General features: G+C 30.2%; 1 protein-coding gene across 1 annotated transcript in view; it reads right to left on the bottom strand.

Moving 5' to 3' along the window:
* LOC129003029 (G-protein coupled receptor GRL101-like) overlaps window positions 1–27,711 on the bottom strand; it is a 79,740-nt gene that overhangs the window by 44,868 nt on the left and 7,161 nt on the right. The window contains exons 3-5 of the mRNA XM_054431233.1: window positions 8,295–8,417; window positions 4,587–4,691; window positions 1,278–1,394 (exon numbers count right to left, since the gene is read on the bottom strand). Coding sequence (XP_054287208.1) covers window positions 1,278–1,394; window positions 4,587–4,691; window positions 8,295–8,417 — 345 coding nt within the window. The remainder of the gene's footprint in view (window positions 1–1,277; window positions 1,395–4,586; window positions 4,692–8,294; window positions 8,418–27,711) is intronic.

Genomic DNA, 27,711 nt, shown 5'->3' with positions numbered 1-27,711 from the left:
TTGGTTATTGTGTGTTTTATGTTCAGTTTTATAGGCAGTTTATTTTATAATTGAATAGAAAATCCTAAGTTAAACACAATATTCGTAAAGTGTACTAACAAATTATAGTTTCTGTTTTATTTATTTTCCAGTTTAATTACCATACTGAGTAAAGTTAATGAATTAAAACTATCTGAAAACAATTTACTGTTTAAAAATCTGTTAAACACAAACTAAACTCAAGTAGGTGTCTTCAAACAAGTAAAATGCTCTCTCTGGTTTAAAGTTAGAACAGTTAAACTTTGAAGTAACTTCACAAATCTTAGCTTCACGCCTAAAGTTCTAAGTAGGTTAGCATTAATCAGCTCCGTTTTGTTCCAAAGGTGATTCAGTAATTTCTCTTTTACTTCTTTTCCTTTATATCTTTAGACGTTTGTACTTTGATTTCCGAACTCAATTGTATCTTAATTTAAAGTAATTAAGCCAGTCTTTGAAAATGTTAGCCTTGTTAGAATTATTCTTCTTATTTAAAAAGTAACAATGCAAGGTTAACAATGCTGACATGGTAAACTAAAATACAAATAAAGTAAATCCAAAAGTGGAAAGATTTCATTATTTATTTTCATAAAACCACAGTTAAAATTTTTTTTCCGTTTTGAATTTCATGCTTTACAAATATATTAGTACTTAAAAAAAATGATAAGACTGAATTGTAAAAAACCTGTTGTAAATCCAACCAAATAGCTTGTACCCCCTTTAGTCTAGGTTCCAAACACGATAATGTTAACGTTTTAAAAAATTGGAGCTTTAAGTCCTTTTTCTTAATCTAGGTTAGTTAATAGTAGTTTATGCAACGATTGCGTTAACATTATTTACACGAGTTGCGTACACTAGTTTACCTACGACAGTGTTTTAATTACTAAAATCACTACTCATTACTTCTAAGAGAGGTTATGTTTTCGTTAGCCTCTCATTGTCACTGACAATGATGCAACGAAACGTTGTACCAGACACTAATTACACAACTGAACAATTTCTCTGATTTTTCTTTATTTTTACGCACAATTTGACTATGGTTAATTCTCATTGGAAACCACGGGGAACCTAGGAGGATAATGTTTAATCCTCCTAGCGGGGAACACATTACACTACGAATCAAAAAAGTGTCCCACGCTCTGTATGGTGAAACTTGTCTCCGACCCTTTATCTACCTAGATAAGCCAATGGTTATAGGCCCGGCCCATGAGTAGATGAAGAGTCAGGAGACAGGTTCCATTATACTGACTATAGTGACTCACAGCAGCTGGTCTCGTCAGAGTCATCCCCACAGTCGTCACGGAAGTCGCAGACACTGTGCAGAGGAACGCAGAAGTGATTGTCACATTTAAAATGTGTCGCAGGACAGAGGAATGTTTCTGAAACACAACAAAGTTTATTACAATCTACAAAATTAAAATACCTCCAAGGCTAATGAAACTTCTCAGAAATTCTGAGATTGAAAAAGTCTAAAAAGTCTAATGCGACAGTCAGAAATAATATTTTAATCGTATAGTCATGTGTGATTAATTTTAGTAGAGGATAAAATTGGGTATACAAAGTTTGTGATGACAAGAAATTTTAAATTGTTAAAACAAATAGATGGACATAGATCCAAGTACTTAGATTGGCGAGCGGATTGCCAATGAGAATTAGAACCCTTGCTTAATAACTTTGCTCTTATTATTTTGTACAGTATCCACAACAATTACGGTCAAATCTAATTTAATGTACAAATTCAGTAGGAGAAGTTGCGAGGAAAGTTGGCCACCCTGATTCACAAAATCTTTGTACATTAATAGAATGTATTGCTGGTGAAAAGTTAACTACTTAAAACATAAAAAAAACTAAGATTCATCACGCCATGTGCAGACAAAACTGAAATTAATTTTATTCATATAGATTCATATAGATTTTGGAATATACTCCGTTCAAAAAATGTAGGCGGTTTGAAAGAAATATATATACTCTTTACGTCTTGATCCTACCACTAAAATTAGCTCAACAGCTGAGATTTGTCAAAACGTAAATCAGCTGCAACGTACGTTAAGCAGAAAAATTGGTGGGGAACTTCCCCTCAAACCACCTAAACGTTGTTAACGTACTATAGGAATTGTTATGAGAATATTCAGAAAAATAACGAAAAACAAACCCAAAAACAATATAGGCCAAGAGATGTTTTGTACAACGTTATCTTTAGGTGTAATAAGTATCACAGTAAGGCGTAAAACATCTTATTTTGGTGTTGTGTTTCTAAGAGGATTACGAGAGGTTGCGTTTCTCCCAGATATTGCGTTGTTCAAAATTTAACTTGGCCTTCCCTGTTTTTTATATTTTTTTATAAACTTACTAAGATATACTTGTCGTTTTAAAAATACTTGACAACCATTTTTTAACTTAAAGAAATTGTGAAAGATAATCAATTTATTTTTACGATTATTTGTTGATAAAACAAAGACAACAAACACTCACTACTTTGTGAATGTATTGTTTGAGTATTTTTAGATGTAAGGTGGTAGCAATGATAAAGAGCTGCACTAAATAAAAAATGCCTTCTCACAAAATGCCTCACTAGAGTGCTAAATGTTAAATCTCATCCTTAAACGTCATCGTAAGTGTTACACTTTGATTTACAATTATTTTAATTTTACATTGTATAAATAAATGAACATGATTGGATGGATTAAATATACAGGATACGAGTTAAATGTCTTAGCCTACCTGACTGTTCTTATAATTGATAATTATAAGAATTGATGATTGATGATTACAATTGATTTTTTATAAAAGGTTAACACACACTCTCTATCAAACATGAAGTTAGTAATTTGATTTTAAAAATACTACAATTATTTTTAATGTTGTACAGGAGCTTGCAATGTCATAATCTCCCATAAATTCTATTGTTCATTCTTCCTCTAACATATGGGTGTTCTTCATACTAGTATAATATAACCATCGATGAAACTTAGCATGTGGCCAAGCTGCTCGTCCTTAAGTATTAACCAAGTTCTTAACTTTCGGAACATGTATAGGCTGTATTCATAATAGCTTGATTATCTACCTTAGGTTTTCCGTTGCCTTCTTAGATATTTTAGGAAGTGTTACAATGAAATTCGTCCAAACAGTGTTTCATATTGGCAGGTATAATGCTACAACTAAATAATAATTTGAAAACCAATGTTTTAAACTAAAACTAGAAATGGAAATGTAAAACCAGAAATGACCACTCTAAAATCAACTTCGATTTTAAAGTGGAATTTTATAATGTCAATGTCATAGAATAGTATAATCTTAGTAATGCACAAATACTCGAACTCTACTAATCGGTCCAATAAACTTTTAATGGTTTTATAATCTACAATAAAATATTAGGGCTATTTAAAATTAGGTTCCTAAATAGTAAGAAATTTTGTTTTTTAAAATGTGAAAAGCACAACTTAATTATAATTTTACGTTGTCAGATATTCTTGTACAAGCAATTTCCAAACAACATGTAGATAGTGAAACATTAAAGCAGAAAAACCTTGATCAGTGTAGCGAGCTTTAGCCAAAAGGGTGCTTAAACAAAATTTATAGAAACTAAGCGAAAGTTAAAACAATAAGGCGTATCTCACTTCCACTTGACTTAAAACTTCGATGTCTTAAGCACCAAATTAGTGTACCTATTTGTCTTTCAAATCTACATGCTTACAATGATTTTAAATCAATTACTGTAAAGCTAGTAGATTTATATTATGAAAAGGGTTCCACCAAAGTGAGGTACAATTTCGGAAGATCTCATTTAACGTTGGAGGAATAGTTGGAGTTAAAATAGAAGATTTCCCAGCCGATCTTCTTCGCAAGATGTTTTGCAAACTTTGTTCAGAGCTTTTAAAAGGAATTTGGAGCTATACGAAAGTTGAATATGGTGACTTGGGAGCTTTAAACAATTTCCAAAGCTTCAACGTCTTTTGGGAAAAGGATTTTGTTGTTCATTGACTACCTTCCAAGAGTAAACTCCTTTTTGAGTAAGTAGTTATTTATTCATTACAAGTTTTAGGCCTACTCTTACTCAATATGTGTGTATTTTGGAAAACATACACTATAAGAAAAGTAAAAATATTTTCTAAATGAATTAATAATATTTTAAAATAAATATCAATTTGTTTATTATAATACAAAGGATCAGTGGGAATTTTAATTAGTTTACATTGAATTAAGATTATCACGTATCATATACTGGTTTTACACATCTTCCTAAAATTTAATGAATGGGGACCAGTTGGAAATTAGTTCTTATAGTTACTTAATTATTTTAATGATTCATTTAAAAATCAATCGGGAAAACTTATTTAGATGCATGGGCTCCGGATATATTATGGATACATGGATACATCTATGTAGACTTTTGGTCATCTAAGGTATCACAACTTACTGGATCGGAATCATCAGATTCATAAACAGAATTAAGAAAAAATATTTAATCAAATAAATAATACAATCTTCTTTTAGTCCATATGCTTTACTTCTCTAAAATACATATAGTAAATAGTTTACCATCAAACATAATGTATACAACTGAAACTTACTACAGTCCAGTTCGTCCTCGCCTTGTGGACAATCTTTGACTCTGTCACAACGACGCACAAGCGCCACACAGCTGTTGGAGCACCGGAACTCGTTGGCTAGACATCCTGGAACCGGAAACGCACATAGAGTAAGCATATTGATAGAGTACACTATATAAAAATACAATGTAAGAAACTAGAATGTGTTAATTAGACAGAACTTTATCATGATGCATTTTTGTACAAATTAAATAGCTCTAACAGAAGTTATAAAAGCATTTGAAGGATTGTGGGTTTTCGCTTCTAGGGTCTCAAACAAAAAGTGCGGTAAGTCCCCACCTACGGTATCCTCATTAAGATTACAGTGAAATTCACATTAATGCAGGATTATTCACCAAGGCTTTTTACTTGCTGAGCAAACCAAAGACGCACAATAAAAAGTATTAATCATATTTTCTGATGTAGAATTGTGTGATGTACAAATATTCCATATAATTCAACAGTTTCACAGGATTTCGCTTGTTTCAAAGTACATGCTGTAGAAAAAACTATCCAGCTACATTAAATCCTTATTACATTATGCTACATCTACCATGAACAAACAACGTTCGCCATGTTATAAACTGAACCGAACTATGATATAACCATGTGATCATAATTATATTACGAAGATACGTACTGATAATAATGTACAGTGCATCGCCATGTTTATGGAAAATTACCGACATATTCCACATGAATACATGCCTCCAGATTTAATAGTTCCTAGTTTAAGGTTTAAATTGGTAATATTAAATGAGCTAATTACTAAACAGAAAGTTTGGAAATTTTTTAGTATATATCAAGATTCAGATTTGTAACTGTCACATTAATATAAACTACGTAGAAAAATATTTTTCATAACTTCAGAAAACAAGAGAAAACTCTTTATTTTATACTTTTACATAAACCATGAGTGTATTCAAACTCTTGGTTATATTTAAATACATATTCATTCCGATATAAATGAACTAATTCTAAAAGGTTAATGTCACTTTACTTTTCACAATGTAGGAAAAAATATTTTAGTTTTAAAGTAACACAAAATATTTCCTTTGACAAAAAGCCGAGAATTTTCGGATTCTTACAAAAACATTTAGCAAAAAGTTAGATGAACTAGGTTTCAGCAAATGCAGTTAGGGAAACAAATTGCTAATGACTTGGCATGCTGTTGAAAGATAAATGTTTTAGATAGCTAAAGTCACTCACTGCATCCTCAGTTAAGTTATCATTGTTTGCAAACGACTTAAGTCATACATAATTGATAACAGACAGAAACTTTTGCATTTTACATTTACAATAAGGGAAATGCTTTCATAGTTGTTAACTAGACATGTAAAATGTTCAAATGTTGTCAGAGTTTTATTTTTAATCTCTTACTGTACTTATCTTTATAGTTTGAAGATAAATAACAGTTATTTTCAAACAGGTCAACCAAATAAATAATTTTATGGGTAGGTGTCAAACACACCTATACAACAAACCACCATGCAACAAACACTTAGCTTTCGAAGCTATAATAGTAGTGGGAACTCATATAAAAATTGGGATCTAAATTATGCATAGATTAATGCAGGCTATACTTTCCCCAGTAGTATAGTCCAAACAATTTTATCCTAAATTAACTAACACACACTGGCACACTATGTCAACATGATGGTAAACATAACCTAACTAACAGAGCATGTTGAATTATTGACTACTAAAATATTGACATTGCTTGAACTGCACATATACAAATATTCACTTTATGGATGTCTAATGTATTTTTTTTTATCTAAGGGTTAAATAACATAAACAAATAATTTGCTTAGTGTACAGCTACTATTAACAATAAAGTTAGGGAAGTAAATATAATGCTTTAATATCTGAGAACATTTTTATAAAACAACGAAAATTGGATGTAAAATTTCTTCCTCAAACGTTTTAAGAAGTTCATAAACAACATTACTGTGTTATTATACGGAGAAAATTAAGACCTCGGAGCTACATGGACCGTAATAAAGAATCTCATATTTTAGAGTTTTAAATATACTCGTAAACGCACGTTTTTCGTGTTTCGCGCATACCATGGTTGTGATATAAAAAATACGTTTAAACTTAGCACATACTATTGTAGTTATTTTGTCAAATTGAAATAGGCTAAAAAAGGATCAATGCATTTTTGTGTAAAAACTAATTATACGTTGCAAAATTTGATCATAACATGATACTAGTCCTAGGTTTATGTTAGGTCTATAAGTCTCAAATTTCTGAAAATAATTGAAACTTAATAAGCTGTAAACTATATAAATTAATAAGTTCAACACATTGTATATTTAGCCATCGTTTCTAATCCTGGCTTGTGGAATATACTTCTTTAATTCATTATCCAATTCCAGTTGTATGTTTTGGCAAATTTAAAATAAAATGGCATATTGTGCCATCTTTTAAGAGGTTGGTGGCTTCTTGCAACCTTGCATTTGCCCGTCCACATAGACTACAGATCTGTGCGTGGAACGTATCCATCAAAACAAGGGGTGAGCCGGTACAGTACGAAGGTGAACTGTACTGATAAATTGTTTACGGCAGTGACCAGGATCCGAATCCTCGACATCGCTGCCTTGAGCCAGAAGTCTATGACGCTACCAACTGAGCCAACGACTCCCCATTTACTTTTGATTAACCTTTTTGGATTCCGGGTAAAATAAATCTAGCTTAAATTCATTAATACATATTATTCAAATCGGTTAAGAGAAGTAGGAATGGTTTCTCTGAAATTGTAAGTAGGTATATAAATTCAATATAATCGAAGGGAACAAGGAAAACACTCACAAAATAAGGCCATTGACATTTATTGATCATTATTGGAAACATATTATGGAAACATAAGCATAAGCATTTTGCATCTAAGTGCCAATAAACATGAATGATAATGTTTCAAAGGAAGTCAATTTACTATAAATGGGGCTTAAGTTTATTAAACACCTTCATGTGGAGGAGTTTTCTCGTAAGACGCTGTCATTGAAGTGTTCAATCAATCATCTTTTCCCGCTTATCCAAACATTTTCTCCCATATCAAGTGGAGAATTTCTGTTAAGCTCTATTGATCAAAGAAGACGGATTAGCGTCCAAGAAAGTTTAGTTTGGCATACACCTTGTAACGATTATAACACAGTATTAGTTTAGAACAAAGTGTGTAGTGTAAACTTTGCATGCGAATTTCCTTAGCCATTATAAATTACTGATTAGTTTATCTCACAACATGGCCAGCCATGTAGCAAACGTTGCAAAGGAAGCATAGCAAATACCTTACGTTAATTTTAAACTTGGTAAATTGGTGTGAAGCCGAATATCTATTTAGTCACAACTAAAAAGACAAAATTTAGTTTCATAAAAGTGTAAATGCAGTAAAACGAAATGGATTAGATAATTATTTTGGTAATTTTAGTTAGGTGTGGTTTCTAAGATTGGATTTACCTTTTAAAAGCGGATATACATGTTGACATCTTTTTACATATCTAACTTCAGAAAACATTATTAAAAGCGATAGAATTGTAAGACTTAGGCATTATAATATAAATATAGATCTATTAGTCATCTGTTAATCTCAATGGTAACATGTGCCTATAACATGAAAAAGAACTGGACTGAAAAGTACCAATATACATACTATTCAAACGTACTGCTACAAAATTATTTGGAACTCACCACATTGGTCAACTCCTTCGTCTTGAGCTGAAGGACAGTCTGGAAGGCCGTTACACAACAGATCTTGTGTAACGCAAGTCACAGAGTCACAATGGAACACCGGAGCACTAGCGTTACATAGTCCTAGAACAATAACAGAGATAGTTACATAACAGATCTTGTGTAACGCAAGTCACAGAGTCACAATGGAACACCGGAGCAATAGCGTTACATAGTCCTAGAACAATAACAGAGATCGTTACATAACAGATCTTGTGTAACGCAAGTCACAGAGTCACAATGGAACACCGGAGCAATAGCGTTACATAGTCCTGGAACAATAACAGAGATCGTTACATAACAGGTCTTGTGTAACCCAAGTCACAGAGTCACAGTCCTGGAACAATAATAGAGTCCGTTACATAACAGATAACTAAACTGTTACTAAAAATAGATTTATTCTATAAATTTGTGATTGGTATTACCATAGCTGAATGCATTACCGTTAAACTGGTGTGAAATAATAAGAACATGATAATCCAATTAACAGATTACGTTTGATGCGCATCACAGACACACTATCATTTAATAGTAAAAATTGATATTATGCATCATATAAAAATTGATTTTATCAACGTTTGCTGAAATAATGGATAATAACTATGTACTAAACTTGGGGAAAGTTGCGAATTAGGAACATGAAGCATTTCCAAACGTTGTTTTAAAACCCTATCTACGATAAAATAAATAACTCGTTGACATATAGTGACGATAACACCAGTCGTTAATTTTACAGTAATAACAACGTGAAGCACTGAAAACACTGCTGTAATTGAACTGTTGTTTTAACGCTTGTCCTGTTTTGTTTTACACTTTTCACAGACATTTATTTTTCGAGTACTAACGTCGACTCGTAGGTATTTGAGTAAAAATATTTTCACCATTCACGTGTGGATCTTTAATTTTTAGTGGTTGGTTACAAGTTTGTGCCAAATGAGAAATAAAAAAAAATACAAATTTTATAAACACAGACAATGGTGCACGACTTAAAAGTTAATTTATGCAGTATAGTTAAAACAACTTGTTATGTTCAACTTGATTTTCGTGTTTCTATGTAAAAAGTTCATATGCATACTCCATTTCGAGTAAATATACAAATATAGACATTTAATATTACCTATAACTATTATTACAACTAGACATACCATCCCCATGTTAAATTTGTAGCCAGATCTTTGATCAAAATCGTTGTAGTTGATGTGAGCCACTTACAGATTGCGCTGATCTATAGTACTAAATTCTGTCGAATACACGATCGTTTTTACCAAGTCAAACGTCAAACTTAGGGAGTCAATAACTTATGATAAGTTGTAGCAACTGTTATGTTGCTGTTATTATCAACCTGGTCAGCAACAAAAAATAAGGTATAAAAAAATAGAATTTTAGACTCTAGCGCATTCTGTGACTGGCTCACACGACTACGTTCTTTTTTTTAAATAAAAATTTGCTATAACTGGTTCATATAGATGGGAAGTCTACTTCCGTATTCAATAGGCAGTGATATTATGTAGAAACGTTTTCCTACTCTTAAGTGTGGAGTATATTTAATTTTATTTACGAAAATATATATGTGAGCACATTAAAAGCTTGACACTGCTTGGTACATTAAAAAGTCATTTATAACTGGGATAAACGGCACATTTATCATGGGTAATATTTCAAGGATATTATCGCAAATATCTCAAGGACTCAAAAATAAAGAGCATTGAATATCGCAACAGCCTGCCTTGTATAGACCTCAAAACAATTAATCTACTGGAAAACAATAACTACCAACTTGTGTCCAATAGAAAAACGCCGAACAGATTCAAGTTATAAAAACAGTATGGCGGAGGAGTTTTTAAACTTTGGAGGGGATTCTTTGATGAAGAGGCAAAACTTGAACGTCTTATTGAATTCCCGGTGAAACTTGTCCATGAAATTCCTTGCTGGAACAATGCACAAATGAATAGTACTTACTATTGTTGTTGAGGTAGGGAATGTTTAATTAATAGTGAGATGAAACTAATAATGTTTTTGTTTTGATTGTTACTTTGTTAACTACTTAAACAAACACTCCATCCTTTATGGTTGTCCATCCTTATAACCAATATACCTATATACCTAAATAATATAACATATACCTAATAATATACCTAATATTGGGATTATTTACTAAAACATAATATAGCATACTTTTGACTGTTTATTCGACAACAAATTTAACTATTGATGCAAAAGAAGTGTTTAATTTAGTAATGGCTAAATTAATCAAGTTTTATTCAAGTAATTACCTGAGTTAGGAAAATTTTTTTTAATAGCTACCGGTAACATATTTTGTTTCGATTAAACTACGATTTTATTTCACTGTAATGTGTGTAAAAATTTCAAAGTTATGTTAACTTTTATGTTAAGTTTTCAATTATCTGTAGTATTATTAAAACGTTATTTAACACAATACACTATTCACTAAAAAAACACTTAATTATATACAAATAAAAATAAAAATAAATGTAGGCCTATGTAGTGCAGGGTATATTTTATTATTGGAGGGTTTTGATGCTTAAAAGCTAAATTTGATCTAAAACAACATCAATAGTAGATAAAATAAATATACTATATTTTGAATTGTTACAATTTAAAAGGTAAAAGTTGACTGAGTTTTTAAACAAGAGTGGAAGGTGTAGTCATTTAATTAGACTCTGATAAAAATACGTTCATACTTGATAAAATTATTTCATAATGGTAATCATTCAAAGGTTAAAAGTTAAAAACAAAAAGGTCAGAGGTTGTATTCAGGGTAAATGTAGTTGCATTACACTGTCATTGTTCAAATAATACTAATGTATATAACAAACAACTAACTCTAACAGAAATCAGGGCAAAATTAAATAAAAACAAATTAACCCTACTGTAAACATCTCTATTGTTTTCATGTTCTGGTATAAATAACCTTAAGCATTCAATTTACTGTACTGTCTAATTCTTTTGTTCATTGGAAAACTTTTTATTTATTTATTTGTAAACAGATAAACCTACACCATGTTTACAGGAAAATACAAGATTTATGTTTGACAACTAAATAGTTCAGCACAAAAGTAGTGAAAAAAACTGGAGACATCAAGATTTTCAGAACAAGACATGACATGATAAAGACATTTTTTTCGGGTGGTGGTAGAATTAATTCTAAAATATTTTTTTTTTACGGCGTCGAAATTTAACATTCAAAATTCGTTAAGTGTTGTTTATAAATGCTGTTGTTATAAATAAATGCTGTTGTTTATAAATGTTGTTTATAAATTTTCAACTGAGAATTTGTAGTTGATTCAAGTTTGCTAATCTTTTTTATGGACTTTGGCTTTACTATTTCACTTCGGCTGCTATATTAATCAACTGAATCAAAAATATTGTTAAATGTTGAATGGTATTTTATTTATATTCACTAAAAAATGCTCTTTGTCTTTGGAATACCTTTAAAATTTAAGCAGAACTGGCGGGGTGGCAAAGTGGGTTATTTATTGCTTGAAAGAAGTACGCTTACGACGATTCTGTAGATCGTTTGTTTAAGATAATGCGAGATCGTTCAGTAGAAGCGGAGAGAAGAACTTTGACGTGTTAAAGAATTTTCTGTTTTAACGACTGATTTTAGTCTATACTACGAGTTTTTTTATTGATTTTATTTTACACGCCACTCTCTATAATTTGTGTACAGTATTATGTTAGTTTTTAGTGTGCTTCTGATGCTCTCAATGTCAACGACGGATCCAGCCAAATTGGATAGAAGACCTGAGACATTTTTTTCATTTCACCTGATGATGGACGCTTACTGATGTCCGAAATTATAGTAGTGTACTACTGAAATAAAGATTACTTGACGAAGCCAGGTAACATAAACCATTAACCTTAAATTTAGTGGCTACTACACCATGAAACCATAATCATGGATAAGAAAAATTCACAAGCTTTATTTACTAAAGTGATAATAATGATTTGACTTGCAAAATCTTAAACCTATTTTTGAATTTACTATAAATATATTATATTTTTGAATGATATATATTTGATTATATTTATTATATTTTTGAATTACCTATTATATTATTTACCTAGAAAAGGAATTCTACTGACGCAATATATTTATATATTTAAAAATTTAACCTATTTAGTTAGACTGATTTGATTAAAGCTTGAACATTTATAGTTCTTACAAATGTAATACTTACAGTTACTTTCACGATTATAATACTGTAGAATGCTAAAGTAAACAAGTGCTGTTAAAGAACGGTTATTTATACAGTGAAACGGTTTGCGTTCACCTTTCTATTATGTTTGATTTTAAGTACCTAATGGCTTAAGGCAGTCTGCATTTTGTTTTATTGTTAAGTGGATATAAGCACTTTTTACAAAACTTACAATGTTTGCATAGTAAGTGGTTGGCATACCTCCTTACATTTTAACAAGATATAAAATGTTTTGCTTAAACTTTACTTAATTAAATTTTCCTTCTTCTTATTAAAAATATTTTCGTAGTAAAATTCTACTTTTAGAGACGAAGTAAAGCGTGCAAAAGGTCATGTATCAATTTTAAAATCACTTAAAATTTCAAAAATATTACTGCAAACTATTTCATAATGTCATAATGTTATGTAATAAAAAAGTACAAACACATTAAATCCATCTGAAAAACATGATGAGGCACCTTTTCAGTTATAAATTTCTTTTCAACAGAATATTTTTATTTATATTATTATGATACTAATATTGCCTTCAACTGAGGTTAAACAGGACTTAATAAGTTCCCACGGGACGAAAAACCACCATTTTTAAGAGTATTCAAGACTCTTTCTTATTCATCGCCCCTAGAGAAATTAATTATTCTTACTTACTGATGTGGAAAATGAGGTTTCTTTGTATAATATCGTGATCCTTAGTGATATTTTATTGCTTGACTAAAGATCGGATATATAACTAGTAGGTACAAAAAGCTGTAAAATAATAAGAAGATTAATTTGAAGTGCTAAACGGTCAAGTACAATTTTTTACTGAGATAAATTCCATTTCAGGTGGAAACAGAAATCAGAAAATCTTTAAAGCAAATCATGACAAAACACATGATTAAAACATAATATTATTGATTTGTGAAAAATAAAATAGCAGGATGATTGATTGTTCATAGTTACATCATTTAGAAATACAAAACAAATTTTGTAAATTGGATTCCTCAATGTAGTCTACCCAAGCTATAAAGCCTCTAACTCATTTTAAATTAATGAATAATATGCAAGTGGTAAATAATGTTCAACTGAGCACATTATTGTACAATCCATTAGCAGTCTTAATCAGTTATATTACTTTTTATTTTCTAAAAAAAATTGTTTGAAAACTTAATTTTTATGGGAGATATTGTTACCTAAAATGTAATGTAACACATTATCGACAGAGCTGGAACAATTTTACCTCTGAAAATTTCTGGGAACCAAAACCACTAAAATCAACCACTTTGATATTTGCCTAGAGAACTTAGTTTTGGGTGTGGGTAGAGCAAATATGAAGCCTTGAGAAAATATAACACTCCCTATTTTAGTCCAACTTTCAGCTTATTTACTTAACTCCCACTAATGATGTGTTAGAACACTTATTTTAATATTTTAACCAAACATGAAATGTACGCATCTTTGTTCTATATAACCTATAGGACCAAGAGTGCCATGCATGTAATAAAATATTAACATTAAACATTGTATAGGCTTAATCAATATACAATATTAAAAACATACAACTAAACCAACTAACGTTTTCTAAGGAATTTATGGTGCCTATATATAAAAAAAAAAACTATTCTTCGAATGCTTTTTAGCAGTGAATACATTTTCGTAAATAATTTTCAAGAGTTCTGTTCAATAATTATATGAACTTGATAATTATTTAGCTAAAATGGTTATTATGAAAGGTTTTTTTGCTTTTATAAGCAATGGTTAAATGGTCTTATTATTTATAGCTTTATTTCATATTTTTGGCCAAAAGGTTGACAAATATAGTCAAGTACTGTATAGGCAAGGTAAAGGGCCTATGCTATTAAGGAAATGCTTTAATAGTTGAAGTACATTTTCTCGTTAAAAATACTACTCAAGTAAATTTGTTATACTAGAAAACCTTTTTATTTACCTTATTTATTTGCATATTCTGTAATATGGTCGTACATAAATTAAGTTATAAATGGTCCTTAATTTCAATACTGCCATTTAGATAGAATTTGGAAACGTAGATTTGGCTAAACGACATGCTTATTATTTCCATCACTAATCCACATGCACACAATGAAATTAGATTAATACACTCGCCTACAGATAATTTACAGTAATGTTAATTAATGGGGATAGTACTGGGGATAAGTCGCTTTACATAAAGTGATTCAAGAACTAAGGCTTGATTTGATACACAGTATGAATTAGGTTCTGATAATTCCTACTAGGAGATAGGTTATAGTAGCCTATATAGGCATAAACTTAGGTATAAAGGATCTAATATCATGGTTTATACACAAATTAACTGTCACTTGGGGTAAAATTATGTTATATCAAGTAAATATTAAACATGTTTAAAGAAGATCACAAGTTTAAACACAAATGCAAACAAGAACTTGACGAAGAGTGTTTGGCCTTTTAATTTAGAAGATCAATTTAGCTAATTAATAGTTATATTTTACCTGAGTACAATGTATAAATATGTTTAAAAATTTTGTCAAATTTAGGAAAAATTACTTAGAAATAAATAATGAAGTAGGATTTGTGTTTGCAGATACTGGGCAGTATATAGCGTTTTCTTAACAACGCTACTGTCAAGCTATGTATGGAATAAGTTACAAATACAAAAAAACTCTATTTTTAAAATGGTCGTGGTATGAGCGCAAACGTTTGCGCGAAAAGCAACGAGTACCTTGAAAACGCTGCACGTTGACTTAGTGTGGCGAAACGTCGGAACTGAGAACTTAAATCTTTTATTTATTGTTGTTTTTGTATTCGTATTTGTACTTTAAGTGTGTGTTTGTGTGTGTGTTATGAACTGTGGTGGCAAAGAGCTGAGTTCTCCTGTTTTCAACAAGTGAGTGACGCCCGAAATTATCTATGTAAATAAAAAAATAAACTCTCCATTGCTTCTACATATTGTTTCTGTTGCTTGTACATATTGTTGCTTTGTTTAAATATTCTGGATGGCTAAAATTCACATTCCATTTTTAAACTAAACAAATAAATTAGTTTTTTTATTGGAGCGTTAACTTGGTCATCCTTCTTAGAGAGAGAGTACTTCTTTTAAAGACGTATGATTGAACACAATATTCACAGGTATTGAAAACAGCCGTGAAACATAGTAAAACGAAAGAATTGCATTCAATTAATATATTTACTTTATAATATAATAACATTTTTCAGTTTAGTTTTTTGTTTTTTTAGTTGAATTTTTTTAAGTTTATATATTTTTTTAGTTTTTTTGTGCATTTTTAGTTTTTAGGTTTAATAATATTTAATACTGAATTTAAAACTATATTTTTAACCAAGCAAGTTGTGCAAATGTTTACTAATATTTAACAATATAATCCTGTACCGAGGACAAATTTTCGACTAAATTCGAAACTTGTGTAGTTTTGAGGTTATATTATATTATGGCTAATATAAGGTTAGCTAGTTGCTTCCACGTCAAAGTTCTGAAGTTGTATAGAGTAGCTACACTTATAAAATCAATACAGCTCCAACAGTCACGGAATTCAGGCCTACATTGTACATTGGTAGGCTATGATGAATTCGCAGAAAATGTGATTAAAATTTCGAGTCGCTTTATGAAAATCAATTCAATTTTCTTCTACTCAATTTTAAACATTTAAAAAACTAATTTGGTATACCATAGTTTTCATACTTACTTTATTAGATAACATGTATGATCCTAAAAAATATAATCATGATGACCTTAACAATACGTTTCATGCTAGACTTTGTTACGATTTTTATATGATTGACTTTGAAACAAACATGGTGAGTACAGTTTCAAACTGGTTAAGCCAATCCATTTTATATAAAGTAATATAAATAGACCAAGATGAAGATTGGAAATTGAAATGGAATGATATATGGACTGTGACGTAATATGAATATAATTAAAATTGTAATATATATTTGAATATAACTGTCGCCAAAAGACTATTTTTACTAAATATTATATTTAAATTTCCAGATATTTAAATTGTTTTCAATACGAGTTTCTGTTTGGTTAGTGTTGTGTTGTTTTGAAATGAATAAAGCCTACTTTGTCTCGTTAACGTGTTTATGGAAGTATTTAATTATAATATTTATCTGTGATATTAGAGTTCGTGAATAGAGCGTGCTGACGACGACAACTAATAAAATGTTAAAATTATAACTTAGGGCATTTTGCCAAGTACATCCAAAACATTGATAGTCCCTTCTAAATAACCTGAGAATCTATCTTGAAGAATATACATTTTCATGTTTCCTATCTCCCAGAATCATGACATTTTAAGATCATAAAGGAAAAACGTCAAATATATTATAAATGATTGGACAAGTTATGTTAAAATTGAAACTTAGTGCTGCCAACGTTTGGTATTTCCTTTAAAGCCTCTTCATAGTATGATTTCATAATAGAGACACTGATTTAATTTCTGAATCACTAACTATATTTTTTGTTTAAAGTAGTTTTAATAATACGTAGCTTTAGATACATATTAAACGTTCAGTCCATCCAGTTTAGAGAAAGGAAAAGAGAAAACAAACTCAACCCAAAAATGCCGAAAATAACCCCTCTTTGTTATTTTAGCAATGTTTTAGCTGCAAAACTCAACAGAATTGAAGGAACGCCTAATGAAGAGTTATGACAGATATGGAACGATGTCTCTTTTGCATCCAAGTCAAACAATTTAAAGTTATTCGTATACATCACCATTATAAAAACGCCGAAACAATGATGTAGTAATTTTATTTAAATAATTTGTATGGTCAAAAACATTAAAACCATCACAAATGCAAACTTAAAAAGGTACACACTGTGCATAAATCTGTAGTGTTCAAAAGTTGTAAGCCTAATTAATTTTACAACTTTAAGGAAACCCTTTTATTCCACTTCAAGGCTTTTTGAATCTTATATTCTCCACCAGTTTTAGTAATTACATTAAAAAATTATATAAAAACTAGCTTGACGACTATAAGTATTCAATATTTTATGTTTTGAAATGCAGTAGTAATATTAAAGATTTGTAAAAACCACAGTGGTAACTATTTTAAGTCTAATAAAAATAAAATCCCTACACCACAGGCAAGGAAATAGGTATTATGTATAGTAAAAATATTATAGGAATAAGTGATTCCTTTGCCAGGAACAAATTCCAGTTAACCAATATACCATTCTATTTAATTAAAAATTAATATATTTTACATTTTAAAAATACACAAATCAATACCTACAAAATATTCAACAACGTAAGTGCTTACAATTCGCACATAATTAATTACGTTTTAGGAGTTATTGCTCATGCTATTACTTCTGAAATACTTACCAAATAAAATCATAACCTCAAATAACATGGTGAATTTCTGATTGTATAACCATGTCAAAATAATTACTATACAATTTGCGCCAGTGACGTATAATATAAATACAAGGAATAGTAGTAATAATAGTCGTAAAAATAGTGGTAGGTAGTAATAAAACACAAAATTATGTCGGGCGAAGCCGACAGGTAACAGCTAGTGACTAATAAATTTACAAATTCCTTGACGGCAAGACATGAACAAATCCGCACAACGCCTACGGCTTACAACACAAAGCGGAACAGAGCACGTTTAATATTTCACACATAATTTCATGCAGGGTGAAAATCTGTATAATTAATATTGGTAGTATCTTAGAGTGTTGCAAAATTGATTGCCTTTGGCTAAATTCATCATCGTTCAAGTGGAAATATTAAGCTTCCTCGCGTGTAATTATGGCGTTCTTTGAGAGATTGTATTGTTGATTAAGCTTGTGCAATGATAATTCATAAATACAATGCCAACAAGGAAAATAAAATAAATAGCTTTATCTTTATGTTCTAAAAATTTGTTAATTCTAAAATTGTTGAGTATTGTTGATAAATGTTCCAAAATAAAATAATTATTGTTACGAGAGTTAGCCCCGTCGTCGAAAACTCGACCAAATGTATTGTCCAAACCTTTCTCTATTTTCAACCCGCGCTATAAATAAAACTAGTGATTGGAATTTCTTTACTTTGTTTTGATTTTCTGTTTATATTTTGTTGTTATTTCGTCACAAACATGGCAACCCAAAAGGCCCATGTAAATATTTTTTATTAAAAATTCATTTTTTATTCTTATTTTGAGCCTATTTTAATTTATAAAGGGATTTTGCACATCTACAGAAAAATATATTTCAGTTGATACCAACCACGTGTAATTCGGTCCAGTAGTATAGTCAGGCTAGCTATCATAAGTTCTGCAAAAGTTTTTTAGTGTGCTATATAAGATAGTGAAAACATAGAAACAAGCCGACGAAAAAGGTGTTTTATTAATTAGTACGTCAACAAATTGGGTATAAAACAAAAATATAGGTTTGTGATTAATTTTTATAAACTTAAACTTGATACAAATTATAAGCCTGTTCTGATTCCAATACGTTATGTCATAATATAAGTATGATTAAAAACCAATGACTTTATGGGATATACTCAGCTAGTAGCTTTTGGTAGAAAAATAGGGTTAACGTTTGGACTCAGATACATCATTTAGCATTAACCTCTAAGTTTTTCTTAGCTGAAAATTAGGAAAAAACTTAACGAAATTAAATATAAGTACAGAAATAGTAAATAATAGTACAATAATAATGCTATAAATGTTTTGTATAGAATCTCACAAGTGTTGTTGGTCAGTTAGTTTGTGCATTGATGTCATGTTTGTTCGATACCATTGGATGGAGACTAAAATAAATAATTTTGAGAACCAATAATGTCATGGAAATGTGTCTATTCAAAGGTTATCCATATATAAATCCCAAAGTACCCATGAACTTAAGATAAAACTACAAGTCACACCCACATAAACCATATACTTAAAATGTTCGTCATGACGAGAATCCTTGCACAAAACTATCCAATATTTCATCAATTGTCCTTTAAGGTCGTAATTCATTTCTTAAGGGAACTTTATGTATACCTAATGTTAAAAATAACTCAGCTGTACTTATTTGTATGTTATTCTTTCAATTCATGAATTCAAAGGTTAGGTTATTAATATTATAATGGATAAAGTTATCTTATTAAGTCGGTTCTTAATTAAAAATGAATGCAAATTTTCGTCTTATTAGTTAATTAACCAAAGCTTTTATTTTTTTACAAAATTATCCTTTTTCTACATGGTGATAGTTGGTTAGTTAAAGGTCAAAGTTTAAATCTTAAAGGTCAGGATCTGTGTTGTAGAGATAGTCACATTTATACCATCCTTGCTTAGCAATTAATTGCAATGATGACGTTTATTTTAACGTTTTTAATGTACGTGAGAACTACATATCAAAAGGAAAAATGACCCTGGCAAATATAATGTGACTATACATTTATAATAAATGACAATAGCCTATGTCACTATCTTAAACCAGGCTATCAGTCTTATTAACGGTTCAAAATAAAGTAGCCACCTGGTAAAAAGGGTTTAGTGAAACAATCAAATTAAAAAGTATACAAGTTATTGTTATGATATAACCAAAGAAAGATATACAATTATAAATAATCTTCATAACTAATTGAGAATATTTGATGGGCTGATTCAATAAAAGTCTCCTTATTAAGTAGGATTATCAAATAATTATTGATTTTGGGATTGAGAATCGATTGAATCGATTGTAGAATCAAAATCAGTATTCAATTTTATTTTATTTATCTATTTGTATTCAAAAATATTTTTGTAAATAAAAAAAACTGAAAGATTTATCTTGTAGCCAAATTAGACTTTTAAAATTAAAATTTCTTAAAACAGCTGTTATGTGGTTTTAAAATACTTGAAGTTATATTAGATATAATTAGTATGGAATAAATTATTTCAAAATGGTGTTGTAAAAGAGTCTTGTATTGAGAACAATGTTTTGATAATCACAATAGTAAAAACATCAGGAATAATAAATATTTAAAATAACATATGATTGTTGAGGAATGGAAATAGAAAATATATAACAGATTCTTCCGCACTGAGGAAGTGTTCAAGGCGTGTATCGTGTCGGTCGTTTGATCTTTCTTGATGTATGTCGTCGTGAAGGTGTTGGTCGATAATATACAGATGTACTTGTGTCTGGTTGATGTCTGGTTGATGCATGACTGGTGGATGAATGACTGGTAGGCGAATAACTGGTAGTGTAGAACGGAGGAAAAAATGTCAAGTCTGCATTTTCAATGTTTTCACTAAATTCTTTCTTTTTGGTTGAAGACTTTTTCCAGCTAGCTTTTTCTGACACATGTGTCTTCTGTGGATTATTTCGACCCTTTTCTGATTTCTTCTTACTTAGGTTGATTTGCAAGTGTCGTATCCATGTTCGACCCAAAAGAGGACTGTATCCGTCAGGAACAACAAATAACTGTTCGACGGTTGATGTCTCATTGCTTTTCACGCGTACTGAAACAATGCCCAGCGGAGAAAGTAGCTCCCCTGTGTAAGAGCGAAATTTGACAGATGTTGGGGTTAAAGTGTCCATTGAAATGTTTAAACGCTTTAAGTCTCCTCTAGGAAGTAGAGTGTGGGCGCAACCTGAATCAACCTCGAATTTTTGAGGCCGGTCATTAATAAGAACTGTCGTTATAAACTTATCAGTGTCTGACAGGTGTATGTCATGAATGTTTCCAACTTGACCTACGCCATATATATCATCAACATCTGACTCCACGGACTGGTTATCATTATCTAGATTTAAGTTTTTGATTGATTTTGAACCACTTTGTTTAGATAGTAGGGACTTGATACATACCTTCGAAATGTGGCCCTTTTTGTTACAGGCATTACAGCGGACTCGAGATCTGTGCAGTCTGCATTGATGTGACGTATGATTGTTTTTGCCACACCGAAGACAAACGCCATTCAAGCCAAGAGCAATTAAATCAACTTGTTCTTTGCGCCGATAATGTCCTTGTAGTGTAGCAGAAGAAATTGAGCTGTTGCGACTGCTGTCGGAAGAACGACTGCTGCTCTCGCCTGACGAATGATGGTTGAATCTAGCTGACGATCGGTGCCTTTTCGAATGTCCTGCCATCTTGTTGACGCCTACGTTGCTATAAGACGGTTGTGACTGCTGCGAAAACTCGTCTATGGCATTGGAATTCAGCTTTGAAGCTTCAATCGCTAAAGCTCGTGTTACAGCAGAGTCAAAAGTTAGATCCTTCTGTTGAAGAAGGTTCTCCCTTATGGAAGAATCCCTAATTCCCCGTATGAATTGTGCCCTGAGGAATAGGTCAGAAACAGAAGCGTTGCAAGTAGAACAGGCCACATTACAAGTCGAAATTTGCTTTTTGAGGGACATGACATAACTGGAAATAGACTCATCAGACTTTTGTACCCGAGAAAAGAATTTGTGTTGTTCGACAATTTCGTTTTGAGCAGGAAAGTGATTTGTCATTAAGACAGTAAGCTCTTCGTACTTCAGCTCATTTACCTTTCTTGGCAACGATAATGTAGACAACAAGTCGTAGCCAGAAGAGCCTAGACTGTTAATAAATATCTGGGCACAGAGATCTTTGTCTGAGAAAACGTTTTTCAACTTTAAGTAGTTTTCAAATCTCTCTTTGTATTGAGAAAACGTTTCTTGTGTACAGTCAAACTGGTCAAAATTTGAAATCAGTGTTAAATTCTTTGATGGTTGTGAATCAAACATACCTTGAAGAGCTGTTGTAAGTGTTTGTAGAAATAATTGAAACTGTTCCTGGTCCATCTTGCCGTTTCCTCGTCGCCACTTTAAAATACTTGAAGTTATATTAGATATAATAATTAGTATGGGATAAATTATTTCAAAATGGTGTTGTAAAAGAGTCTTGTATTGAGAACAATGTTTTGATAATCACAATAGTAAAAACATCAGGAATAATAAATATTTAAAATAACATATGATTGTTGAGGAATGCAAATAGAAAATATATAACAGTGGTATAAACTTTCTTGTCGGATGGTAAACAAAATTTGTTTAGTAGTTTATTTTATTTAGCTATTTCTTTTGTCTTTTATATTATTAAGTAATCTGATTTTTTACAAAGACAAAAGATGTTTTGAGAAAGTCTTTATAAATATTGTTAGGTTTTGAAATCCCTGTTTACTTCTCATAACTTTAAATACGTGTTACACATTTTTTTCATCCCTGTTTTAATGGAAAGATACGATCAGACTATTTAAATATCTTAGACATATTATTTAGCGGAAATAATTGTTCTAGAATTCCTTAAACATTTAAACAGAACCAGCGTCGTGGCAAAGTAGGTAATTTATTGGTTGAAAGAAAACACGCTTACGTTGATTCTGTAGAACGTTTGTTTAAGATAATGTGAAATCGTTCAGTGGAAGCGGAGGAAAGATCTTTGTCGTTTTAACGGGTTCTTTGTTTTGGCGGATACACACTCTAGGTCACGAATACAATTACTAACTTGAACCAGGGTTTTGAATTGTGTAAAAAAAAAACTGATATTAATTTTACAAAGGTCCAAAGAAACAATCCTCTTCTTTTTAACAAGCAGTTCCTTACAAACCCTTATGATGGTGTTAAATTTAAGGTGAAAAATGTTTAAGTGGTATAATAAATAGTTATCATTAATTATTTTGAGAGACCAAACATGTTTGTTTCCTGGGAGTAACCGTATTTTCATTTCAAGAGTAGTTTATTTGACAAAATAGTTGTTGAAGATATTTTATTTCAATACATGAAATACATTAACAATCATAAGCCTTGCCTAAATGAATTGCAATTTAACATTTTGAAACGTAAAAAAATACAAACAAAACATGTGACCATTAATTGAGTTGCGACAAGTTTAAACTTACGAACCAAATTAAATACTTTTTTAAATATTGGTATCTCTAATTGTAATCAATCTTGACGTATATTTAATGAAAAAGGACACCGTAAACATATAAATAAAACAAGACATAAAGGTTTACAGCAAAAAGTTGATTTGAAGTGTAACATAAAATAAAAATAGCAATATATTTTAGTACAGAAAATACATAACTGAAATAACCAAAGAAAACAAGGAAATTGCTATGTTAAGGTAGATAGAACATGGATTAAACTTTCAGTTACACATGTTGTTTTCCCTCTGTAAATTTACTGACAACCAAAACCACTGTCACTAACCTCAATGACATTTGTCATAAGAGTTTGGTTTGGATGTGGATAATGCAACTCCAAAGTTAAAGGTAGTTTCAGTAGTAAAATTAATACACTTTTTGATCTTGTGGTTTGACCTAAGACGTGTACCTATTGCCTAAGGACATTGAATAATATGTATTGAAGCACCATTGTTTATTTTTAATTTTAGTCGTTAAGATATTGACATGACTAATGTAAATTATGTTGTATTGAGTTAATATTTTATTTCATTTAGGCACGGTTTGATGAATACTCTTATGCTTTCAGCGTATAATATGTTCAAAATCAAATTGTTTATGTGTTTATATACCCACTCAACGACACACAAATACCACAAACCACAATGATTCAAATCATCCATTTCCAACATCATTAGGGTAACTGTTAACTACATATTTTTTGTGAATTGTTGCTTCTTTTACTTAAACGGTTTTTATTTTATGGATAATACAGTATTTATAATTTGGTAATTTAGAATTTACTGTTATGCATTTAAAAATATAATGTTAAAGAGAAAATTATGATGTAATTGTTTTTATCTCTATATTTTCTAATTCGTTTATGGAAGCTTCTATTACTTTTTGGATTGAGGCAGGAATATTTTATAATACGTATTAGTTAACGCCCACTATTACAATTTCACGTATTTATACTACAAAGTTCCGTATAGCTCTATATTTAGACTATACATCAAACTTCAGGGTAATTTGAAGGATTATTCCAATTAGTTTTAATATTTTTATTAATTACAGCTACTTAATTAGCTCTTGGAATAGTTGTCTGTCGATAGGTAGATTTGTCATATGCTAAAAAATTAGTAAAAAAAATCATTAAACCGATTAACTTTTACACTCCATAAATAAAAGTGTAACTCATTGAGATTATGGGTTAAGCACCTTAAAAGCTTTTTGAACACATCCTTTTTTATTTAGTTTTATTTTAATAAAAATAACTTCACCAAAAAGTCATTTAGATGTCATATTGGAATTCACCTAATCTAAATAATATACTCTGATCACAATAACGTACCAATCTACATTACAATGAAGCATAATTAATACAAAGATCATTGAAAGGCTCATTATTTATGGTCAATTATTCCGTTAGTTTCCTGCTCCAATAATTCCTAGTAGGAACTGGGTTAGTGTATTAGTACAATAAATTATGTCATGCCTAACATTAACCATTAATTGATACTCAGGCTAGATGTATTTGAGACATTGTATTGTTCATATAATACTGCATTAATAAAATGTTAAAAAAACCTTGAAAGTGTATGAAAGAAGTTCACGTTTAGAATTTTTCATCCTAAACTAAATTTTATCATCTAATTTTATATATTTTTATATTTTTTAGGACATTATAGGATATTGTAAAAGTAAATGGAATCACTAAAACTATTGGATACTTCTGAATGGTTTTTTTATCATAAACGTTGATACGAAATACAGTATTTTTGGCCTTAAAAAAATACTATATAATAAAACTGTATTATAATAAATGCTATATATAAATATTTTGCCTATTTTATAATGAGTAGACAAAATGTTTATAACTATTATAACTACGATTGCACTTGCAATAAAACATTAAAATAGTTATATTAAACTAAACTTATTCTAAATGAGTGTTGGTTCTTTTTTGACATAAATTTTCCATTTTAAATTCCTTTCAACTGTTATGGGATTATGTGTTAACTAAAATAATTGTTGTTTAACAAATAAGAAATATGTCATAATTGTTTCAAATTGATTACTACTGCATTGAATTATAAAAATATTTATGTTCAATTTAATTTTACCAAAATGTGTGTTAGTATTTTTTTTATTTGTGACATACATTTTCCATTTTAATTCCCTTCTATTTGCTAAGGGACTCTGTACTAACTATAATGCTATAATCGTTACTTCTGTATATGTGTACCCCGTAGATATTTCACCGAAGAAGATAGCATCTACAAACTTTTAAGTATACAGGGTGATATGGTTGGAAAGCTTATAAAATGGCGAAGTTTTTAACATATTCAGACTTTTTCTTCTATACAGGGTGTGAACAAATGAATTGACAAATGTTTTTTTATTTTTTTATTTTTATCAAACATCTTAATTTTTATCTTTGAATCTATTTACAATGGAGTTTTTACAACTGATCCTCTGTCATTTTGTATTATTCTTATTCAAAATTTAATGTAGAACACGAAAATGACATTGTCTACTCAAATCCATTTACAGGTAATTGAGAAATAGCTGTATTAAGTTTAAAAACATAGTTATTTTTGAAAAACATAAAATAATTCTTTGGGAAGCTAGTTTTTAGACTTGGAACATTTTATATGCATCATCATACTGCATTTACTTTTTACTTACACCAAACATTTTTTGTCACACTGAGTACCAATCACCCTGTATATTATCAACACATGACTCCGTTAGTCATGAGAATAGCAGACATCTGGGATTCCGAGATTGCATAGAGTAATACTTCTAAAATCAATACAGTTCCAAAGTCACGTCATGACATGTAGAAGGCCGCGATGAATGCCTCAACGTGATGAAACTGTTGAGCAGGATTGTGAAAGAGAATTTGACTTTCAACTCTTTTGGATTTATTCATTGAATAAACTTTATAGGCCTTCGTTCTGTTGCGAGAATTGGAGGAGAAGTGATATTTTATTTTGTGTACACTGCATTTTGTAATACTGCATACAAACAGTAAATGAGAGTAATGAGGCAAAATTGAATAATCCAACCGTAATTTTCTAAATATACTTATTATGCTCTTTGAATTATTTATATATATATATGGTTAATATTGCTATTTTATTATTCCTTTTTGTGTTTTTTTTTGTTAGGGAACACAGCACACGCATGGAGAAGTAATTCTCCTAATGGCATGTCAAGGTTTGATACTAAAAATGATTTGAAAAAAGTGATGACTGAAGAGACATTCTCCTGTATTATGACAATTTTAGGACTTTTAAAATAGGTTAATGGGAATTATGGGGAAAAACTGTAAACCGTGTATGTTAAGGTTCCTGAGGATGAGTCCTATGCAAATTAATGTACTTTATATAATGATAATTACTGTATGTTAGTTAATGTAACTGTTATAAGTTAAACTGAATTAGACATTATGTTTTTTTTGCTTAATAGGCTCACCCTCAAATTAAGTCATAGGACGTGTTAAATGCTGTAGGTACATAAAACAAAATAAACTATACCAATTAATAAGTTAATCCGTCATTGCTTTATACAACTAAGAGGGAATTGTAGATTTTCAATAATGTAAATAATTGTTTTTAACTAAAATCCTCTTTTACTTTTGCATATTTCGTATTTCACTATTACACTGATTTAATATTAATGCATTTTAAAATCAAACTTATGCGTCTGCTTTTATTTATTTTTAAAGCCTTCATTTACAACAAAGGATACAATAGTGCATAAAGTTATAACATTAAATATGTTTGAACTTAATTACGATTTAATTTCTTTAACAATTTTTTTATATGTCTACAACTATTAAAAATAAATGAAAGAGTGTTTCGAAATCTTTATTAATGAGTCTTTTTTAATTTACAGCATGGCATGAATATAGATTTATAAAATATTTTTCATGAGATGGATATTGGGAGTTCGGAATATTCCGGCCAGAGTTGAGTGGAAGACAAACATAGATCAAACTTTGCTCAAATATGAGAACAATTCATCCAAAACACCTGCGTTACTTGCAAAAAGCATTTGTATATTCTTTGATAAAAATTTAATAATATAATACATTTCTGTACAGATGGCAGCATTCTAATAGTGCAATCCTCTATTATTATTGACTAGCTGTTACCCATGGGCCTCACCCCGTTTGACTTCATAAGTATTAATAAAACTATTGATTGGTGAAGTTAAGCTGAAATGAACAAAACAGAATACAGTAATACAAACAAATAATCACACCTGATTTTAATAAGATAAAAAATTGAAAGAACAACAAACAAATAAGTACATTTGGG

This window comes from Macrosteles quadrilineatus, unplaced genomic scaffold (genome assembly GCF_028750875.1).
Source record: "Macrosteles quadrilineatus isolate MER2022 unplaced genomic scaffold, UCM_ALF_1.0 Scaffold_1__1_contigs__length_201487025, whole genome shotgun sequence".
Classification (NCBI taxonomy): domain Eukaryota; kingdom Metazoa; phylum Arthropoda; class Insecta; order Hemiptera; family Cicadellidae; genus Macrosteles; species Macrosteles quadrilineatus.
Note: the sequence above shows the minus strand (reverse complement) of the source record. Positions and strands in the feature narration are given on the sequence as shown.